Source organism: Chelonia mydas, chromosome 11 (assembly GCF_015237465.2).
Source record: "Chelonia mydas isolate rCheMyd1 chromosome 11, rCheMyd1.pri.v2, whole genome shotgun sequence".
Lineage (NCBI taxonomy): Eukaryota > Metazoa > Chordata > Testudines > Cheloniidae > Chelonia > Chelonia mydas.
Window position 1 is genome coordinate 34070016 of NC_051251.2, and position 18603 is coordinate 34088618.

Genomic DNA, 18603 nt, shown 5'->3' on the forward strand with positions numbered 1-18603 from the left:
TACAGACAGATATCATCTTCCTTTCCAAATGCAAACAGATGGACATCATACCAAATGGACTAAAGGTGAAAAATCCATTGCTATCTACATACTGCACAGACCACAGTGAGAGATTATGCTATACACTATCAAAGAAACTGAAGAACCACTTGATAAGCATCCTATACAGCAAACAGAAAAACATCAAAAAAGAGTTCTCTAACCTGGAGACTCTCATAAATAACCAACCTTCCATATCAAACGATTATACTAAAATAAGACAGGAGATCTACGTTACACACTTCACCTCTCTACAAAGGAAAAAGGACTGTAAGCTGTCTAAAATCCTACCTGCCACATGGGGCCACAACAGTGGTACCCCTAACTCACCCAGCAATATTGTCAATCTATCCAGCTACACACCCAGCCTGGCAGAAGAGTCTGTCCTATCTCGGGGACATTCTCCCCCCCCCCCCAACATGATACAGTTCTGCGGTAATCTTGACGCCTACTTTTGCCGTCTCCAACTCAAAGAATACTTTCAAGATAACACTGAACAGCGCACTGATACACAGATGAACTCCACATGGACTCCTCCTGAGGGTCGAAATGACAGTCTGGACCTATACATAGAATGCTTCCACCAATGTGCACAGGCAGAAATTGTGGAAAAACAATATAGTTTCCCTCATAACCTAAGTCGTGCAGAACGCAATGCCATCCACAGCCTCAGAAACAACCCTGACATTATAATCAAAGAGGCTGATAAAGGAGGTGCTGTTGTCATGAACAGGTCTGACTACCAAAAGGAGGCTGCCAGACAACTCTCCAATACCAAATTCTACAGGCCACTTTCCTCAGATCCCACTTAAGAATACACTAAGAAACTGCTCCATCTACTCAGACACTTCCTACACTAACTCAGGAACAAATCAACATACCCTTAGAACCCTGACCGGGTTATTCTATCTACTACCCAAGATCCACAAACCCGGAAATCCTGGATGCCCCATCATCTCGGGCATTGGCACTCTCACTGAAGGACTTTCCGGATATGCGGACTCTCTACTCAGACCCTATGCCACCAGCACTCCCAGCTATCTCCGTGACACCACTGATTTCCTGAGAAAACTACAGTGTATTGGTGATCTTCCAGAAAACACCATCCTAGCCACCATGGATGTAGAGGCTCTCTACACAAACATCCCACACACAGATGGAATACAAGCTGTCAGGAACAGTATCCCTGATGATGCCACAGCACAACTGGTTGCTGAGCTCTGTGACTTTATCCTCACGCACAATTATTTCAAATTTGGTGACAATATATACCTCCAGACCAGTGGCACCGCTATGGGCACCCGCATGGCCCCAAAATATGCCAACATTTTTATGGCTGACCTGGAGCAATGCTTCCTCAGCTCTTGTCCACTCATGCCCCTTCTCTACCTACGTTACATTGATGACATTTTCATCATCTGGACCCATGGGAAGGAAACCCTGGAAGAATTCCACCACAGTTTCAACAGCTTCCACCCCACCATCAACCTCAGCCTGGACCAATCTACACAGGAGGTCCACTTCCTAGACACCACGTTGCAAATAAGTGACGGTCACGTTAACACCACCCTATACCGAAAACCCACCGACCGCTATGCCTACCTTCATGCCTCCAGCTTCCATCCTGGACACACCACACGATTCATTGTCTACAGCCAAGTGCGGAGGTACAACAGCATTTGCTCCAACCCCTCAGACAGAGACCAACACCTACAAGATCTTCACCAAGCATTCTCAAAACTACGATACCCGCATGAGGAAATAAGGAAACAGATCAAAAGAGCCAGATGTGTACCCAGAAGCCTCCTGCTGCGAGACAAGCCCAAGAAAGAAACCAACAGAACTCCACTGGCCATCACATACAGTCCTCAGCTAAAACCTCTCCAATGCATCATCAGTGATCTACAACCCATCCTGGACAATGATCCCTCACTTTCACAGGCCTTGGGAGGCAGGCCAGTCCTCGCCCACAGACAACCCGCCAACCTGAAGCATATTCTCACCAGCAACTACACACCGCACCATAGTAACTCTAACTCAGGAACCAATCCTTGCAACAAACCTCAATGCCAACTCTGCCCACATATCTACACCAGCGACACCATCACAGGACCTAACCAGATCAGCCACACCATCACCGGTTCATTCACCTGCACGTTCACCAATATAATATATGCCATCATGTGCCAGCAATGCCCCTCTGCTATGTACATTTGCCAAACTGGACAGTCCCTACGCAAAAGGATAAATGGACACAAATCAGATATTAGGAATGGCAATATACAAAAACCTGTAGGAGAACACTTCAATGGACACACAATAGCAGATTTATAGGTAGCCATCCTGCGGCAAAAAAACTTCAGGACCAGACTTCAAAGAGAAACTGCTGAGCTTCAGTTCATTTGCAAATTTGACACCATCAGCTCAGGATTAAACAAAGACTGTGACTGGCTAGGCAACTACAAAAGCAGTTTCTCCTCCATTGGTGTTCACACCTCAACTGCTAGAAGAGGGCCTCATCCTCCCTGACTGAACTAACCTCGTTATCCCTAGCCTGATTCTTGCTTGCATATTTATACCTGCCTCTGGGAATTTCCACTACATGCATCCAATGAAGTGGGTATTCACCCACGAAAGCTTAATATCTATGAGGTTTAACCTCAGGCAACCATCTTATTTTTATGCTTGCTACTGATAGATGCAATTAATAATTAGGAAAAGTGGCCCGTGTTTACTGTCTGAGACAATAATAATGTACATGATGAGCCATGTGGGTTTTGCGTTTTCTGTTGAACTACTGAACAGTTTTTTGATATGCCATCAACTTCTGTCCCTGACAAGATACTAGGGAAGTACTCCAATAGGTGCAAATCAGGATACTGCTACAGCAGTTATTTCCATTATTGCTTTGTTGGTGGGATGATACTCATGAAAAACCCACAAATACATCAGTAAAGTCAAAGGACTACTGTGTAGTTAATGATGAGTATTTCAAGGTAACCACTGTTTCAGTGTCTTTTGCATCCCTTAACTGAGTCTCCTTTCCAGGTTGGTCAGGATTATTGCATAGTAAATCCTCTATAAATGAGCAATCATGAAGAAATACATGCATGGGCTAGCCTTACAGCTTTTTTTCCACCATGCTAACAGGCCTTTTATTAATATGTTCTGGCTCATGTGATTTGAAACAACTTGCATTATTTTTCAACCTTTATTTGTGAGCTGACTGGGCTGGCAGGAAACAGAAGAATTGTACTGGGTTATCTTTGATTATATCTAACAGTTGAGGTGTTGTACAGAACCAGCAGATGCAATGTGTTTTGTTTCTTTGTTTTTATCTTCACTCTACTTGCCCCCAAATGCCACATTCCATGTATTTTTGCTGACCATTTCAAGCTACATTGCTTTTACATATTGCATGTTCATTGGGGCAGGTGTGGTACATGATTTGTGTTTCATATTCAGTGGTAGTGCTTTCACACTCATTGGAAATTCAGTTTTTCTTTCTGTCAGGCATAGGCTTGCCTTTGGAAGGAAATCTTTGAGGGATGTAATACCCTTTTTCTTACATATATTTTGATTCTACAAGCAGTACATGTTGCAATACACTGGTCCCAGTGGCAGTCAGTGGTGCTCCTTGTACTGTGTGTGTCTCGTCCAATGGTTCAGATTGTCTCTTTTGATACTGACATGATCAACTATAAAGCAGCATGCACTTGACACTCAGAGTGGACTTTCTGCAGAAGAGATCACACTAACTATGTTAGGACGACGGCTCACCCCAAACTCATTTTTGCCTGGCATCCCTCCCCTGAAGTGAGAGTCAGACCTGTTTATGAATGAAGACATACCAAACCAATAATCAAAGAGGCAGGGATAAGTGTAGGCATGTAAGAGAACATATATGCATTATGGACTTAATCCTGCACCATTTAAATCAATGGGATTTTTTCCATTGGCTTCAATAAATGTAGAATTAAGCCCTTGGAGTGTTTGTTGAGGGAATCTCTACATGCTTTTCCTTAACTAACCTATCTAATACTGAGGTACATGCCTCAGCATATGTCTACACTATGCAAAGCTACAACTTCATAGCTATTCTGATATAAGCCTTTAGTATGTAGATGCAATCTACACCAATGGAAATTTTTTTTTCTGTTGGTATAGGAATACCCTTCCCTGATAATGGCAGTTACATCAACTGAAACATTCTTCTATCAACATAGCTGTCTCCCCCCTGAGAGTTAGCTATGTTATAGCTATTCCAGCCTATGTCAACCTAACTTTTAAAGTTAACACAATATACTTGGCTGGGTTTTTAGCCAGTTTATTATAGATCAGAGCAATGTGCAGAATGGAAAAAGATATTTTATATTTTTCCACCATATTTTCTTACATCTACGGTGAAAAAGGCAGTTTTTAAACCTATCTATATGACTGTAAGAGATAAGTCTTTGGGGCATGTAACAATGTTTCAAGATTTACATTCTGTAGACACTTAGGGAGCTTCAGGCTCCAACCTATGAGTTGGACTTATATGTATCTCTTCTTTTTGAGAAGTCCAGTGAGGAGACACTTTGTCTATAACTGGAGAAGATTGTTAATTCCTCCTTTTAGAAAGACCGGGCGACAGATGGGTGATTTATGTCTAGCAATCTCACTAGTTAATATTCTGTCTGTAATCTCCAGTTTTTAATGGAAAGAAATTGAGATGGTTTTGGTAAAGCAACTAAAGAAACAGAAACAGCCCTCAGATAGATCTAGAGATTCTTTCTTCTAACTATCATTTCTTTGGTCTTTCCTGGGTTCAGTTAAAGCCAGCTGTTCTTTACTCCAATTTACTTTATGTGGTAGGATATCAGGGAGGCCGTACTTTCTAAGATGAATAAAAAGGTGACAGATCTATGTGCAATTACTGGCAATGTACCCCTCTTGTCATCTCATTATAGGCCTGATCCAAAACACAATGAAGTCAATCAAAAGTTTCTATTTTATGTTCTGTATCAGGTACCTAACCGTTACACCCTCTGGGAGAATATTGGCAAAGTTCACAGGGAGGAGAGAAACAGCTGACTCTCAGGATCTATGAGAAGAAAAAAGAATAGATAGTTTAAAAGCATCCCATTGATTCCCATTATGACAGACAGGGTCAAGCAATATCTTGTGATTGATAGTATCCAGAATGGCTGACAATTTTAGAAGTTTCAGCACCATTGTTTTGCCACTGTTCATCATAAGAAGATCTTCCATCAGTTTTGGCTGTCTGACAGGAACCAGCCTGAAGCCTGATTGGAGAGATCTAGATTATCACTGAAGGTCAGGTGCTATTAAAGTCTCTTTGCAATTACTTACATAAAAACCTTACCAGAGAGAAGAGGTTCTAGACTATACAATAGTTAAGCTATGTCAGTGATGTCTGAGTTTTAGTTTTTTTGAGAACATGCCATTTAGAGCATGTTTCAGGATACTAGGACACCAGGCCAAGTTCCATCTCTAGGAAGAGTTAATGGTTTCTGTGAGCAGTGGGCCAGGGCATTTCACATGGCTTTGACCAGTTAAAAAGGACAAGGGGCAAGGTCTTAGGCAGAGGCACAAAATCCTTTCAGTGCATCTAGTGCCCCTATGTATAGGATTAGGCACATTTCTATTGCAATGGCTGGAAATACAAGATTCTTCCTCTCTGTGCCTAAAAAACTGTTTTGGAGTCACATGATTTTGGCACAATATGAAAGAGTTCCTTAAAACAGATAGCAGTCAGTCAGAGGAGGCAATCTGGGTTTTCAAGTGATTCCCCTTGGAATGAGATTTGCTGATTGCTATCATCATGGAGAAGTAGAAACTTTTGGTTTCAATCAGCACTTACGCACAGGTTTGTGTGAAATACTTTTTCTGGAATTCTCCATCCACATGCCAGCTTCCTTATTAACTTTGTGAGTTTATCTGAGAGCTATGGTGAACTGGGTGGTGGTAGGCAGTGTTTGGAAGCCTAAGTGTTGTGGACAGGAAGTGGTCTGAATGTTTTATTAGGTCATTGCCCCCTAATTCAAGGAGAGAATAATTTTTACTACTATAAAAATTAGGAAGCTGACAAGGTCCATGAGGTTTCCAGGGATAGGACAACGTAGGCGGTCTCTTTTCTAGGATGGGTAGAGTGAAAGGCCAGGCTTCAGGCTGTGACCTGTTCTTTTGAATGCAGATTTTGTTCTGATTATCTCTGTCTATCTAAGTATGTATATGGACTTCATCACTGTGAAATCGTTCAGACAATTCTTTTTGCCTTACAACACTCCTGTGAGGTAGGGAAGTATGATTTTATCCTTGTCCCAGTGGCAGATAAGACAAAGAGATGTTAATGACTTGCCCAACGTCATACATGGGAGAGCCAGGAACAGAAGCTATATCTCCTGAGTTCCAGCCCAGTGTCTTAACCACAAGACCTCCTCATGTCTCTGTGAGCTTCATAATGGATCACTGAAATGTTCACTCCTGAAAAACCTCTTGGAAATGTCAACTGTTGTAGAATGTGGCTGACCATCTCATTTTTTTACTTCATGGTCAGTTCTGTGGTGAGTCATATCCTGTCTTCATTATGGAATGAAGGCAATCAGTGGTAGAAAGATTAGTAATTATCCTGTTTGTGAGACTTTAGCCCACAAAACAATGCAATGAACTATTGATAGAAGATTAGTTTATTCATATGCTCAAGTCTTATAAGTCTCTTCTGTTGGATCTCTCAATTAGCTGTAGTTTTTTTGTTCATTAGCCAATATTACAATAGACAAGGGAAAAACAACTTCCCAATTCCCAATCTATTCATATTTGAGGTACGTTTTGTCTGTCTCAAGTAAAACTGAGTAGGAAACTGTCCTGAAATTTTTTTTATTTTTTATTTTTTGAGATTTTTCAGAAAATTTCCCATTATGCATCAAAAGTTTCTGTTGCAGCTGGCATGTTCCTGCAAAAAGTTTCAGTTTCAACAAATGGACATTTTCAGAAAAAAACCTCTCTGTTGGAAAATTGCCACTCAGTTCTAATCTCAGCCAATTCATTTACGGGTTAATGATCCATACTCTTGCAATTTGGGTACAGTTCAGATGTGATAGAGAAATCAGTGTAGTTAATGGCTCTGGTCAGGATGGAGTTAAGTTAACCTCACTTTGGCTTGTGAAATGTGAATTGTTCTCTTATCTTTCTGGAATGTACATAGACAGCACATGATGATAGCATCACTTTGGGCTTGAGAAGTGATTGTATCAGGAGGATAAGCAATTGTAGACTGTGTTGAAACAGTTGTACCACACAATATAAAACTGAGAAATCTCTGTGCACTACCAGCTGGTGAAAGCTGTCTTTTTGGTACAGTACCATTTATGGCCCTTATCCTGCATATAATTATGCATGTGCTTTTCTTTACACACACAACTAGCACCACTGCAGCCAATGAGACTAGTCACATGTGTCAAAATTAAGCATATTCATAGTGCTTGCAGGAGAAGGGCCTAAAATGTATATTGGAAGAAATGATGACCTGTTATCCCCTTTTATAGTATTAAATCCGAAAATAAAAAGTAAAACTTCCTCCAGTCTATATTTGAAATTTTAATTAAAATACATGTTTGGGCAAACCCTTCCCAGAGCATGGCCCACTTATTTTGGACTTTCTTTTAGGTAAAATAAACCAATACATCTATCGTGATGCACAGAAAAATCCATGGGAAAGTGAGGGTTAGAAGAAACACATGAATAATTGAAAAAAGGATCTTCAGATATTAAATATTGCTTCTTTCTATAAGGAGTAGTACAGTCATACTGTTATCAGTAGGTACTGGACTGATAATATTGGAAGGAAGTGGAAAACATAAGGAGAAAAGAATACAAGAAAAACAGAACAGGATAGTCTGAAAAATTCTAGAACATAATGAAACAATCCCTTTGAATCTCAGGGACTGGCAGGAGCTTTCATCATAAATCATCTTTTGTAACTAACTTTGCCAGTGAATAAAACAACAGCATGATTCAAATTATGCCTATTCTGTAGACTCAAGAATTTGATCCAGATTAAAGTAAATCCTAAATACTGTTTATCCAATCCATGCAAAATTATATTATCAGTACAACTGTTTTATCAAAATACATTATGCAATGCATCAAAATCAAAGAGACGTAGAAGTGAAACAGAGAGGAACAAATTAATCACGTTCTCAGCATCTTTCACCACCAGAACTTGAAGGTTACTTCTATGTTCAGTCATCTAAGATGAACATGAAATATCTCCTTATTTTCAGTAAAAAATTGCAGGATTTTTTTTTAAAGAAAGCAAGTTTTTTTTATCTAAGTACAGTATTATTTCTTAGGTGAAAAGTTAATTTGTTTTCCCTGAATTCTTAAATTATTAGTGCTGACATGTAAAAGCATTTTTGAAACAAAATTCATATTAGTTATGTATATCATATACATAAATTTCACGTTTCAAAGAAGGAAAATCATTTTAGACTTTATTTTTACTCAGATTTCAGTGATGGGACGGGGGAGGGGGCGGGAGAGAGGGAAAAGAGACAGGATCAAATTCTGCCCTTAGATATTCACACAGAACTCCAGCTGAAGTTGGCAGGATTCACACACACTTGCCTGGGGACAGAATTGGTCCCTGTGGATGTAAATACAGAGATTTCATGCAAGTTCAAACTCTCAAAACCACATGCCAGTCCATTGCATATGGTCATGGTTTAGAGCCTGGAAAACTTTGTCAGTACTTGCTGCTAACATGCATATGGGGTTTGAACTAAAAGCATTCACATAAAAAGGAAAATGAAGAATGATCAGCATGGCAAGTTTATCAGAGTGTGACATTTCTACAGAGCAACTATCTAATGAATATCATATGCATATGATCTTTTTTCGACAGAGAAGTTTGATTAGAGTTGTGGGATAAAATTGTCTAATAAATGTGGCAACATCAAGCAGTTTTATCTGTTTTGCCCCACTTCTGATTCAATTTAGGTGCCTCTCTCTTTGTTATCTACCAGCTCATCATGCAAAAAGGTTACAACTAAAAATAGAAAACATTAAACAAGCTCTAAACCCAACAGATAACATGGATATTCTCCACACTTTACACTGGAATTAAATTTGATACAAATACCTCCTGCTCTTACCAGTGGATGGTGTTATTCCATGTATTTAGGAATGAAGCAGACAGGAAAGAGATAAATCTTTCATAAGTACAACATAAATCAGACAACTGGCATATCAACCTTGAATTGATGTGTAATTTATTCAAACAAACATACATTAAAAGTAAATTAAATGATTGTCATAGACTTGAGAGAGAGAATAGCATGAGAGAGTAAGAAATAAAATATAACAAACAAACTATTAATCTGGACTGTTATTGTTTCATATTTTATTTAAAACAAAACCTTCATACTGCCTCACAAACATATTGATGTAGGTGGGGATGTTTAATCCATTTAATTTGTATTTCACATAAATGACAAATCCAAGACAACTCCCAACACACCGATTTCTGTATTATGCAAAAGTTTAACCAGACAACATCCAATCTGTGGGTACTGTTTCACATACAGTCACATCCAGTAATCAAAGGTGAATGAGTTCCTTTTAAGGTGCACTCCTGTTATTTAATATCTTCAGAAGTACTATGATGGACTAGAGTCAGACCTACTCCAACTCAAGGGCTGGATCCAGCACAGTGCTGAGCATATCAAACCCCACTGACTTCAGTGAGAGTTAGGGCCATTCAGGAACATATAGGATCAAGCTCTGACGCTGCCTTTCCACTAGTTTAACCTCAGAGAGGCTTGTTCAAACACCACCTGTCCTGTTCTGGGGTATGAATTCTCCCTTGAGGTGCAGCAATGCCTGTGGAAGTGTGTCTGAGTTTATGCGTGTGGGCAATGGGGGATTGATTATAGGATGTTGCCCATAAAATCTGCTTTTATGTAACAGTAACCAAGAAGTCAAGCTGTCAGTGATTGAGCCCTAAATGCCTTATCAAATCATTGCCCTTATCTACTGACGTAAGGTGTGCACTCTTCCAACTTATTCACAGAGAAACAACCACCCCTCTGGAAGATTTTAAATTTAAGGCAACACTAGTAAGGGTTTAATTTCTATTTACATGTACTGAAACTTGTGGAGTTTCTTTTCCTTCCAACCATTTAGAAAGCTAGGCAAGGTCTCAGATCTATCAGTCTTAGAATACCTTAGGAAGTTATCTGAGCTTGTATTATGCCATTGATGGCTTGAACATGAGTGATTCAACTTCTCAGAAAGGAGATTTCTGTCTTTTGGAAAAAAAGCAGAGCAAGTGGATGCCTACTTCTGCTAATGATGTTATTTCCTTTTAGCATGCCATAGTCTGTAGCTTGATATAAGACTTATTTACAGTATTCTGTCAGTGTCTATAATCAAGTGTCAAGGGTAAAAAGTATAGATCTTGGATCCTGGCACTTCTTTCTAAAATAGTAAAACACTGAATTGCAGAATGGTTAATTCTGTGATGGCTTTCAGCAAAGACATGGAGATTGGTGGGTGGGAGCAGTTGTTATTCAGGCTATTTTCTGATTAGAATTCTTCTCTTTTGGGATGCCAACTAATCCACTTTCCCCACCTCCAAAATACATGTTACACTGTACTAGTGCTGTGTCATGCAATGCTGAAAAAGGACCTCACTCTGTACTGATTTTATGCAAGTGTAATGCTGTATATTCCAACTGAGTTACACTGGTGTGAAACTGAGGTGTCTGGATCAAGGGGAATGTTTAAAAGTAATCCTGAAAAAGCTGCATTTGGAGCAAGTGTTCTTAAGATTCTCTCTCCTGCACCACTTCCTTTTTTTTAGCCCATAGCACCCAGCAGTGGTTCCCAACCTGTGCCGTGTGTACCAACACTAGGAGTTCAATGCTTAGTACTATTAGCAAGATTTTCAAAGTGACTAGTGATTTGGAGTGCCTCAGGTTTTGGATGCCCAACTTTGGTGCTGAGCATCCATTCTCTGAAAACCAGGTAGCTTTAAAACATCCCAGCTCTGGCACCCAAAAAGTGAAGCACTCACCACAATTACTAATCATAAAAAAAAATATATTGGCCATTGTCTTTTCCTCACCATCTGTGCCACACCACTGGCTGCCTCCCACGTTAATCATGGAACTCCATGTTAACAATGGAATCTGAGCTGCTCCAAACTTTCAGGTGGCCATAGCATGCTGTAAATATTTATGCAGAACTCCCTTGGGTTTCAATGGGCTGCTCAATGTAAAAACTGATGGTGTGCTATGGTCCAAAGACTGTGAGACTGAGATTTGGAGAAGGGTTAATGTACAACTAAATTAGAAGTGGTGGAGAATAGCAAGAATTTAGTCTACTGACTTGATACAGTTTCTCCAAAAGGAGGAAAGTGATGTCTTATGGGTCTATGCTACATTGCACTTTATAACAGGACACTGCTATGTGACATCTTGTTTCAACACCATGTGATGACATGGATTGGGAACCTGGGCCTGTCTCCAGGGCAAAAAGTAAACCTGTGAGAAAGAAACATAAGCTAGCATCGCCAAAATTATGAGAATCGTTTCATTCTAGACCCCTAGGACTTTGTGATGTTAGTTTCCAAAAGTAGAAATACATACCATATTCATGTCAATGCCATTGGTGTACGTCCACGCATGCTGGAAGTACTCCTCGAGTCGCTGCCGCAAAGGGTTGGGGATTTGATGAAAGCGTATAAACTCTTTTACTCGCAGCATCTGCATGTGATACCGTGCAGTTCCCGAATACAGTCTTTGGATTATTGCAGATACATTTCCAAAAATACTCGCATACATTAATGCTGGATTAGATAGAAACAAACAGTTAGCTAATATCACTACATTCTGCACACAACACAGCTGTTATTACTGCAGAGACTAGTATGGAAAACAGGTCAGATCAGATCTAGTAACGTTTTGGTCTTCTAAACAGAAACTGGATTTGATATTGCCTGATGTAAGAAAAACATTCATAGCTTGTTAATTGTCTGAGTATGTTAATGGCGAGCTTCACAGAAGGAACATTCACTGAAAGAAGTTTTACAAATATTAGCTAAACACGATTGCAATGTTTGGTTTTGAAGATTTTTAGTTCTGATCCTGTGAAGATTATGCACCTGTGGCTTAACTTTACCAGCCTATAGACTTCAACAGGACTGCTTGCAGTGGGTAAAAGTAAGCAGGCACATAAGGTTTTGCAGGCGTGGGGCCTAAAACTGAATTAGAGTGCGACCGTGATTATCGAAAGGCTATTGGGAGGTTAGTTTGAGTAACAGGTTCTTTTTCAATCTAATTAAATGTTAAAGGGGGACAAGATCCAGTTTCATATAATGCAGAGTTTTAAATAACAGAGGTTGAAATAACGGAGACTGGATGGACTGTTGGATGTTTGTAGCCAAATCTCAATTTTGTGTTTTAAAATCTGTAATAATATGATAAATGTTTGGAGCCATTCCGGACACATGCTCCTGACATAAATAAAAAACAGAATCAGATGTAAGTGTCTTTAGGTTAAATAGCTCCAATAACTCACTGCAAACTCAGCTCTTTATCCTGTAAAGCAATTTGCTTATAAGGACACATGCCTATGTAGAGCACCACTGAGATAAATAGGACTCTGTGGGTGGCTCCTTTGCAGGATCAGGATCTAAGGCTGGTCTTAGTGCATTCGATTTCTACTCCTTAAAATTCCTGTTTTTGGTAATTCAATAGATTTTGTTAAATTTCCAAATGAGAGACACAGCACCACCAGTTTATAGTAATCATTTTGATTTTTTTCCTGGAAAGACAAAGAGAAGACACTGCCTTTCATCTAAGGGAGAAAAGCTAATGTGATGTTAGTTCCTTTAATGTTACATCAAAGCTCTAGAACTTCAATGAGAATTTCAATGCTGCACCTTGATTACCAATCCCTAAACTAATTCAATCTGATTTAAAAATAAGCTCTACTAAAACAATAGTTTTCCATAAAAAGGTGGTTCTGTCTTTAAAGACATTGGCTACTGCTGCAATGAAGTCTCAGTTTTTGTGAATACCTTAACATTACATATTTTTCCTTTAGCAGTTGTTATTAACAGAAGCAGAGACTCTATGGTGGGTTAATGGATCAGAAAAGCAAGTCAGAGGAACATAGGAACTGCCATACGAATCATACCAATGGTCCATCTGGCCCAGTATTCTGTCTCTTACAACAGCACTTCTAGTAAAGTATCAGATACTTCAGAGGAAGGTGGAAGAAAACCTATATTGGACAACCATGGAACAACTTATCCGGTGGGGAAGTCTCTTCCTAACCCCCATCAGTTAGTGCTTGACTTATGCCCTGATGGAGGAGCACTTGTATCCTTTCTGAATAGTTTTTATAGTTTTTAACATAACTTCATTTGCCATATAAAAGTCTAGTCTCATAAAACTATAGACTTTAACAGGTTTCAGAGTAACAGCCGTGTTAGTCTGTATTCGTAAAAAGAAAAGGAGTACTTGTGGCACCTTAGAGACTAACCAGTTTATTTGAGCATGAGCTTTCGTGAGCTACAGCTCACTTCATCGGATGCATAGACTTTAAACAATATGTGGTAGAAATAAATTCCACAGATTAATTTTATGTTCAGTAAAAACAAAAGTATTTCCTTTATCACCTCTAAATATAATGCTTTTCAACTTCATTGACTATTCCATTGTTTGTACATTATGAAAAATGTAAATAGGAATAACCCAGTATACCTTTTTTATATAGTTCATTTTGTTATATATTTATCGTGTCACCTTTCCTAAATTAAATGGTCCAATCTTTTCATGCTCTTCTCCTTCAGAAGTCTATCTAGGCTTCAAATGATTCTTGTTGCCTATCTTAACTTTATAAGGGCTACTTGTTTTAAAATCTACATATATATTCAGAAAATACACATATAATTATATTTGTAAAAGCAGCCATGCTATTATTGTTCCTACAGTTCTTTAGTTGTAGACTTTTTGAAGGAGAACCGAACCTTGGCGGTTTCATTTAAAAAAAAACAGCAGCATTTAATTTCTGCGGTATATGAAAGCATTTAGCCAAGAGACCTCACTTGAAATTTTTTTTCCTGAGAGTTTTTAATTGAGTACCCTGTCGTAACATGTACTGTATTTTTCATGTGTTCCCATCAGACTAAATACTATTGTTCTTAGACTCTTGTCAGACAAAGTTCCCTCTGAAGACAAAATGGATTTTTTTCTGATAAAGAATTGAGTAAGGATAGGAGGATTTGGCCATACTCAACGGTTCTCATGTGCACTGTCACAACTATTTACAGTAGTAAAAGGTCATAAGAAATAAAGTGAGACCAATTCTATACTGCTTGCTGCTTTCTGTTGCCAAGTGCTGAGAGCACCAGGTGTATGTTTGTCCTCCTCTTCTTGTATTTGATACAAACTCTCTAATACATTCCCTGTAGGTGAGTGTGCTGGCTCAGAATGGAGGGAGTAAAGAATATGAGAATATTACATGATCAAACATAACTCAATGAATGATGTGGTCTCTGTAAGGCAACTGCTAGAAAGAGGGAACCAGAGAATTTCTGGGAGAATTTGTTGGTGGTGACAGGCTCTTACAGAGTATGTAACAGACTGTTGAAGTTTGCCAATAAAGTTTCTGCATGAGTGATGCACTTAAAAACACAATGTAAAAAGTGATGAGCAGGGCAGAGAACATGTGGAACCTGATCCTGCAGCAATGAGAGTAATGTTGTTTGGATGCCAAGTGACCTCTGCTTTGAAATGTCAGTAAGGCCAAAGAGTCATATCATTGATATGTGGAACATTGTACTTTAGCCTAAGACTCCTCAGATTCACCTATCCTCCTCCTACAGCAGGGCCCTTTTTTATCAGCTGCTCTTGAGAGTCAGGAAGTGGGTTCACAAAGGCTTTGAGACTTATTTCTACTCAGTACTGAGGACTCTGTCTAGGGTACAGCCTCATAGGTGCCTGTCCACAGTATCTGCTCACACTAGCAAATGAAACACTTTCTTTCCTCTCACAGCTGCACATGGTGCAAGGGCTGGCAGGATCAAGGCCCAAATAGTGCTGGATCTGTTCCTGTGTGTGTGCTTGACAACACTTCCCATGCAACAGGACAAACATCCACACAACACAGGCAGATCAATGGAATCTTGTGGCTTTTCAGCTATCACCTGTCAAAGCTTGGAACTGGAACCCACAATCAGGAGAGGAGCAAAGCAAATACTCAAATGGTCCGTCCTCTCAAGTTTCATCTTTTGACACTTGAGGGGCTTGGTCATATTGGGGCTTATTTGCCAATGTGCTATGTGTTTAAAAAGCTTTTTTTCTTTGTCATAAATCAACTGTTTTCAACTAGATGGAAGCTGCTTATTCTGAAAAAAGTCATTTCAGATCGTAATACCACCATGGATAGTGGCCAATACCAGACATTTTAATGCTAATTGTGCAATGTTACAGCTGCAGGTAGGAATATGGGCTGCATATATTAATGAATGTATTGTGCACATTTGGAAGTCTCACCTGAGCATAAAAAGTGCTCAAATAAGCATTTTCTAATGAGAAAGGGTTGTATTTTGTTTTTTAAACACTCAGAGATCTCCTTTTGGCCCCAATTCAACAAGGGACTTCCTGCACCAGTGGTCTTATAGAAGTCAAGGTTCTACTAATGTGTTTAAAGTCAGGCACATTCTTCAGAAACTTACAGAATTGGAGCCTTTGTCTTTCCATATCTATATATATTTCATGGAGACACTTCCATACCTGAGACTCCACGACACAGCATGATATGCTATAAATATATATTTATGTATCATCATTTTTTTCATTTATCTGTCTTCCTCCCTCCATGTTTATAATTTAACAAACTCACTCTATTGTATCCATTGTTCAAATCTGAGTTAAAAATAAAAGTAAAATAAAAAATACTTACAGCCAATTAACATGACACAAATGGAAAAGATTTTCTCTGAGTTGGTGTTAGGAGATACATTTCCAAATCCTACGCTTGTCAGACTGCTGAAGGTAAAATAAAGTGCTGTAACATATTTGTCCTTGATGGATGGTCCAGAGCTTTGATCAGTCACATTATAGGGTTTTCCTAATTGTTCTCCTAGAGAATCCAACCAGCCAATTTTTTTAATCAAGTAAGGCCTTTCTACATTCCCAATGGCATACCAAATGCAAGCAAGCCAGTGTGCAATTAGTGCAAATATGCACATAAGTAGCATCAGAACTGCAGCACCATATTCTGAATATCTGTCCAATTTCCGTGCAACCCTCACCAAACGCAGCAGCCTAGCTGTCTTCAGAAGACCGATTAACGTTGTTGTCTGCGAAAATAAGACACAGACATTAGAAACTGATTTTCACCGCTAGCAAGCATACTCCAAAATGGCAAACATGAACAAGCCAGCCTGAAGTGGGTAAAGAAAAAAGACTGTCATTTACTAGAAGCAAAAAAGTTTAAGTGATAGCAACCTATTTCAATTTAATGTTGATTTAATTTCCTCTCACAGCCTCTTACATGATTATAATGTAAAATATACTGAGGAAGTGAACTGTCTGATGTGTTTCGTTAATGGTTAAAGATGGCATAACTTATCATTGTGATGTCTAGAATCATTTGAACATTGTATCTGACCTATTTTCCTAACTCCGTAAGGTGACAAAGTATTAGAATGCTACATATCATCAATGGCATATGGCATGGGAAATCTAGTCCTACCTTTGTGCAGCAGAACTGCACCAATTCCACTGCCGCCCTAGGCAGAAGGGAGGGGTTTGCCCCTCACTCTACAATTACCCAGCATTCTCTTGTTGGCATTTACCAGTTCCTATCCGTTATTCAGTCCTTTTATGCGCTTGTGGCTAGTGCCCTTTAAAATAGATTATCAAGAACACTATAAATAGTAACTATAGAATTTCAAATAGAGAATTTAGCAACAAATATTTTGGCTACCCATTAAGTCTGTGCATGTAATATTAAAGCATAGTAAATGCCAGACAAAGTTTTCTGTATGCATCGATAATACATAACATTTAACAAGTTCTCTTAGCTTTATGAAAGGTTCTGGTGGGAATACTCTGCACATTAAAGTTTCCTCTCACTAAGTACTAAACTAGTTATTAATGTTTTATTAACCCTCTCTATATTTTGTGTGTTTCAGAGTGAGATCACAACAATATTGTCAACCCCTACATGCAAAACATGTGCTGCATGTGCAACATTTGTAAAAGGACAGTAACAGCATGTTTAGAACAAATCCGCCACTGTTCTATTACGACACCACATGGTGATAATTGAGTAACAACAGCTGATTAAGCTACCGCTATGTGATGGTAATGCCAAAAATTATGAAGTTGGCAGCTGAATCAAAGTCCATTGTGGGTGTAACAAATCAGTGCAGACGGTTTAATGACGTCATAGTTCTTCTAGACTTATTCCTGGACTAAATAAATGTGTAATTATTGTGCAGTCTGTTATTCATGAAGTATAATATGAAGGACACTCTTGAATTAGAACAGGATGATGCAATAAACAGAAGAAGAAAAAACAATGTATGAATGATTGTTTTCTGATTACAGGAATTGGAAGGAAGGTGGTGCAGGGTAATTAATTTTTGCCTAAGATTCTATTGACAGAGAATAATTTCAGTCAATACTTCAGTTGCATTATGATGGATGAGGCTGAACTGAGAGTGATTTCAACATCTGAGAAGTTCACTAAGGCCCCAGATCCTGTGAAAACCTATGCATGTGCTTAACCTTGCATATATTGACTTTAATTTAAGCACATGTGTAAATCTTTATAAAGACTAGGGTCTAATGGTTTAGGACTCTGTCCTGTCCCACTTACACACATGAGCAATCCTTAGGCAAATAGCTTAATTGGTTTCAATGAAATTATTTGTAGGTGCAGTCATGGCTTTGCCCCATTGTACTGCCACGGGAACACACAGAAGGCAGACTGGCACAGTCTGCATCCCCCCTTGCACCAAGACAAAAGCACCTAGTGCCAGAATGATATCTGGTACAGCATACTTCCCCCAGCATGTTCACGCACTGCTTGCCCCAGGCCACCCATTCCCACCAGTTTCCCCAGAGGATGTAGCAGCACTGTGGAAGCTGTTCTCCTCCCTGAACTGCTTGCTACCTGATTTCTTAAAATCTTGCCTGGCTGCACAAACCGGGCCACAGGCTGGCCCTGTGAGAGTAAGGATTTGCTGGATAACCACTTAATTTTTATTTGGCAGCTGTTCAGGGTTCACTGTGGGTCAGCATAATACAGTTACAACATCACATGCACAGCTATTGAGGTTACAGATTTGGATTAGCTAGAGCCTGATTCAGAGCCCCTGGAAGTCAATGGCTTTTCATTGGGCCCTTAATAGGCAACACCACTCTTTCAGTTACCTTGCTTCAGGAAAGCAAATTCACATTTTGATTACAAATAAAAAAAATCCATCAGAGATGAAAGAGCAGCTTTGCTGTCAATAGTGAGCTACTTTTATATTCAGCT

General features: G+C 39.2%; 1 protein-coding gene across 6 annotated transcripts in view; it reads right to left on the reverse strand.

Moving 5' to 3' along the window:
- The window catches only part of KCNH7 (potassium voltage-gated channel subfamily H member 7), a 339118-nt gene that overhangs the window by 40058 nt on the left and 280457 nt on the right, over window positions 1–18603 (reverse strand). For 5 of the 6 annotated variants that reach the window (XM_043525539.1, XM_043525537.1, XM_043525538.1 and 2 more), the window contains 2 exons: window positions 16015–16414; window positions 11691–11890 (listed from right to left, as the gene is read on the reverse strand). In XM_043525539.1, the coding sequence (XP_043381474.1) occupies window positions 11691–11890; window positions 16015–16414 (600 nt within the window). Of the gene's footprint in view, window positions 1–9464; window positions 11891–16014; window positions 16415–18603 lie in introns of those variants that run through there. The other variant, XM_043525541.1, reaches the window with a different exon arrangement.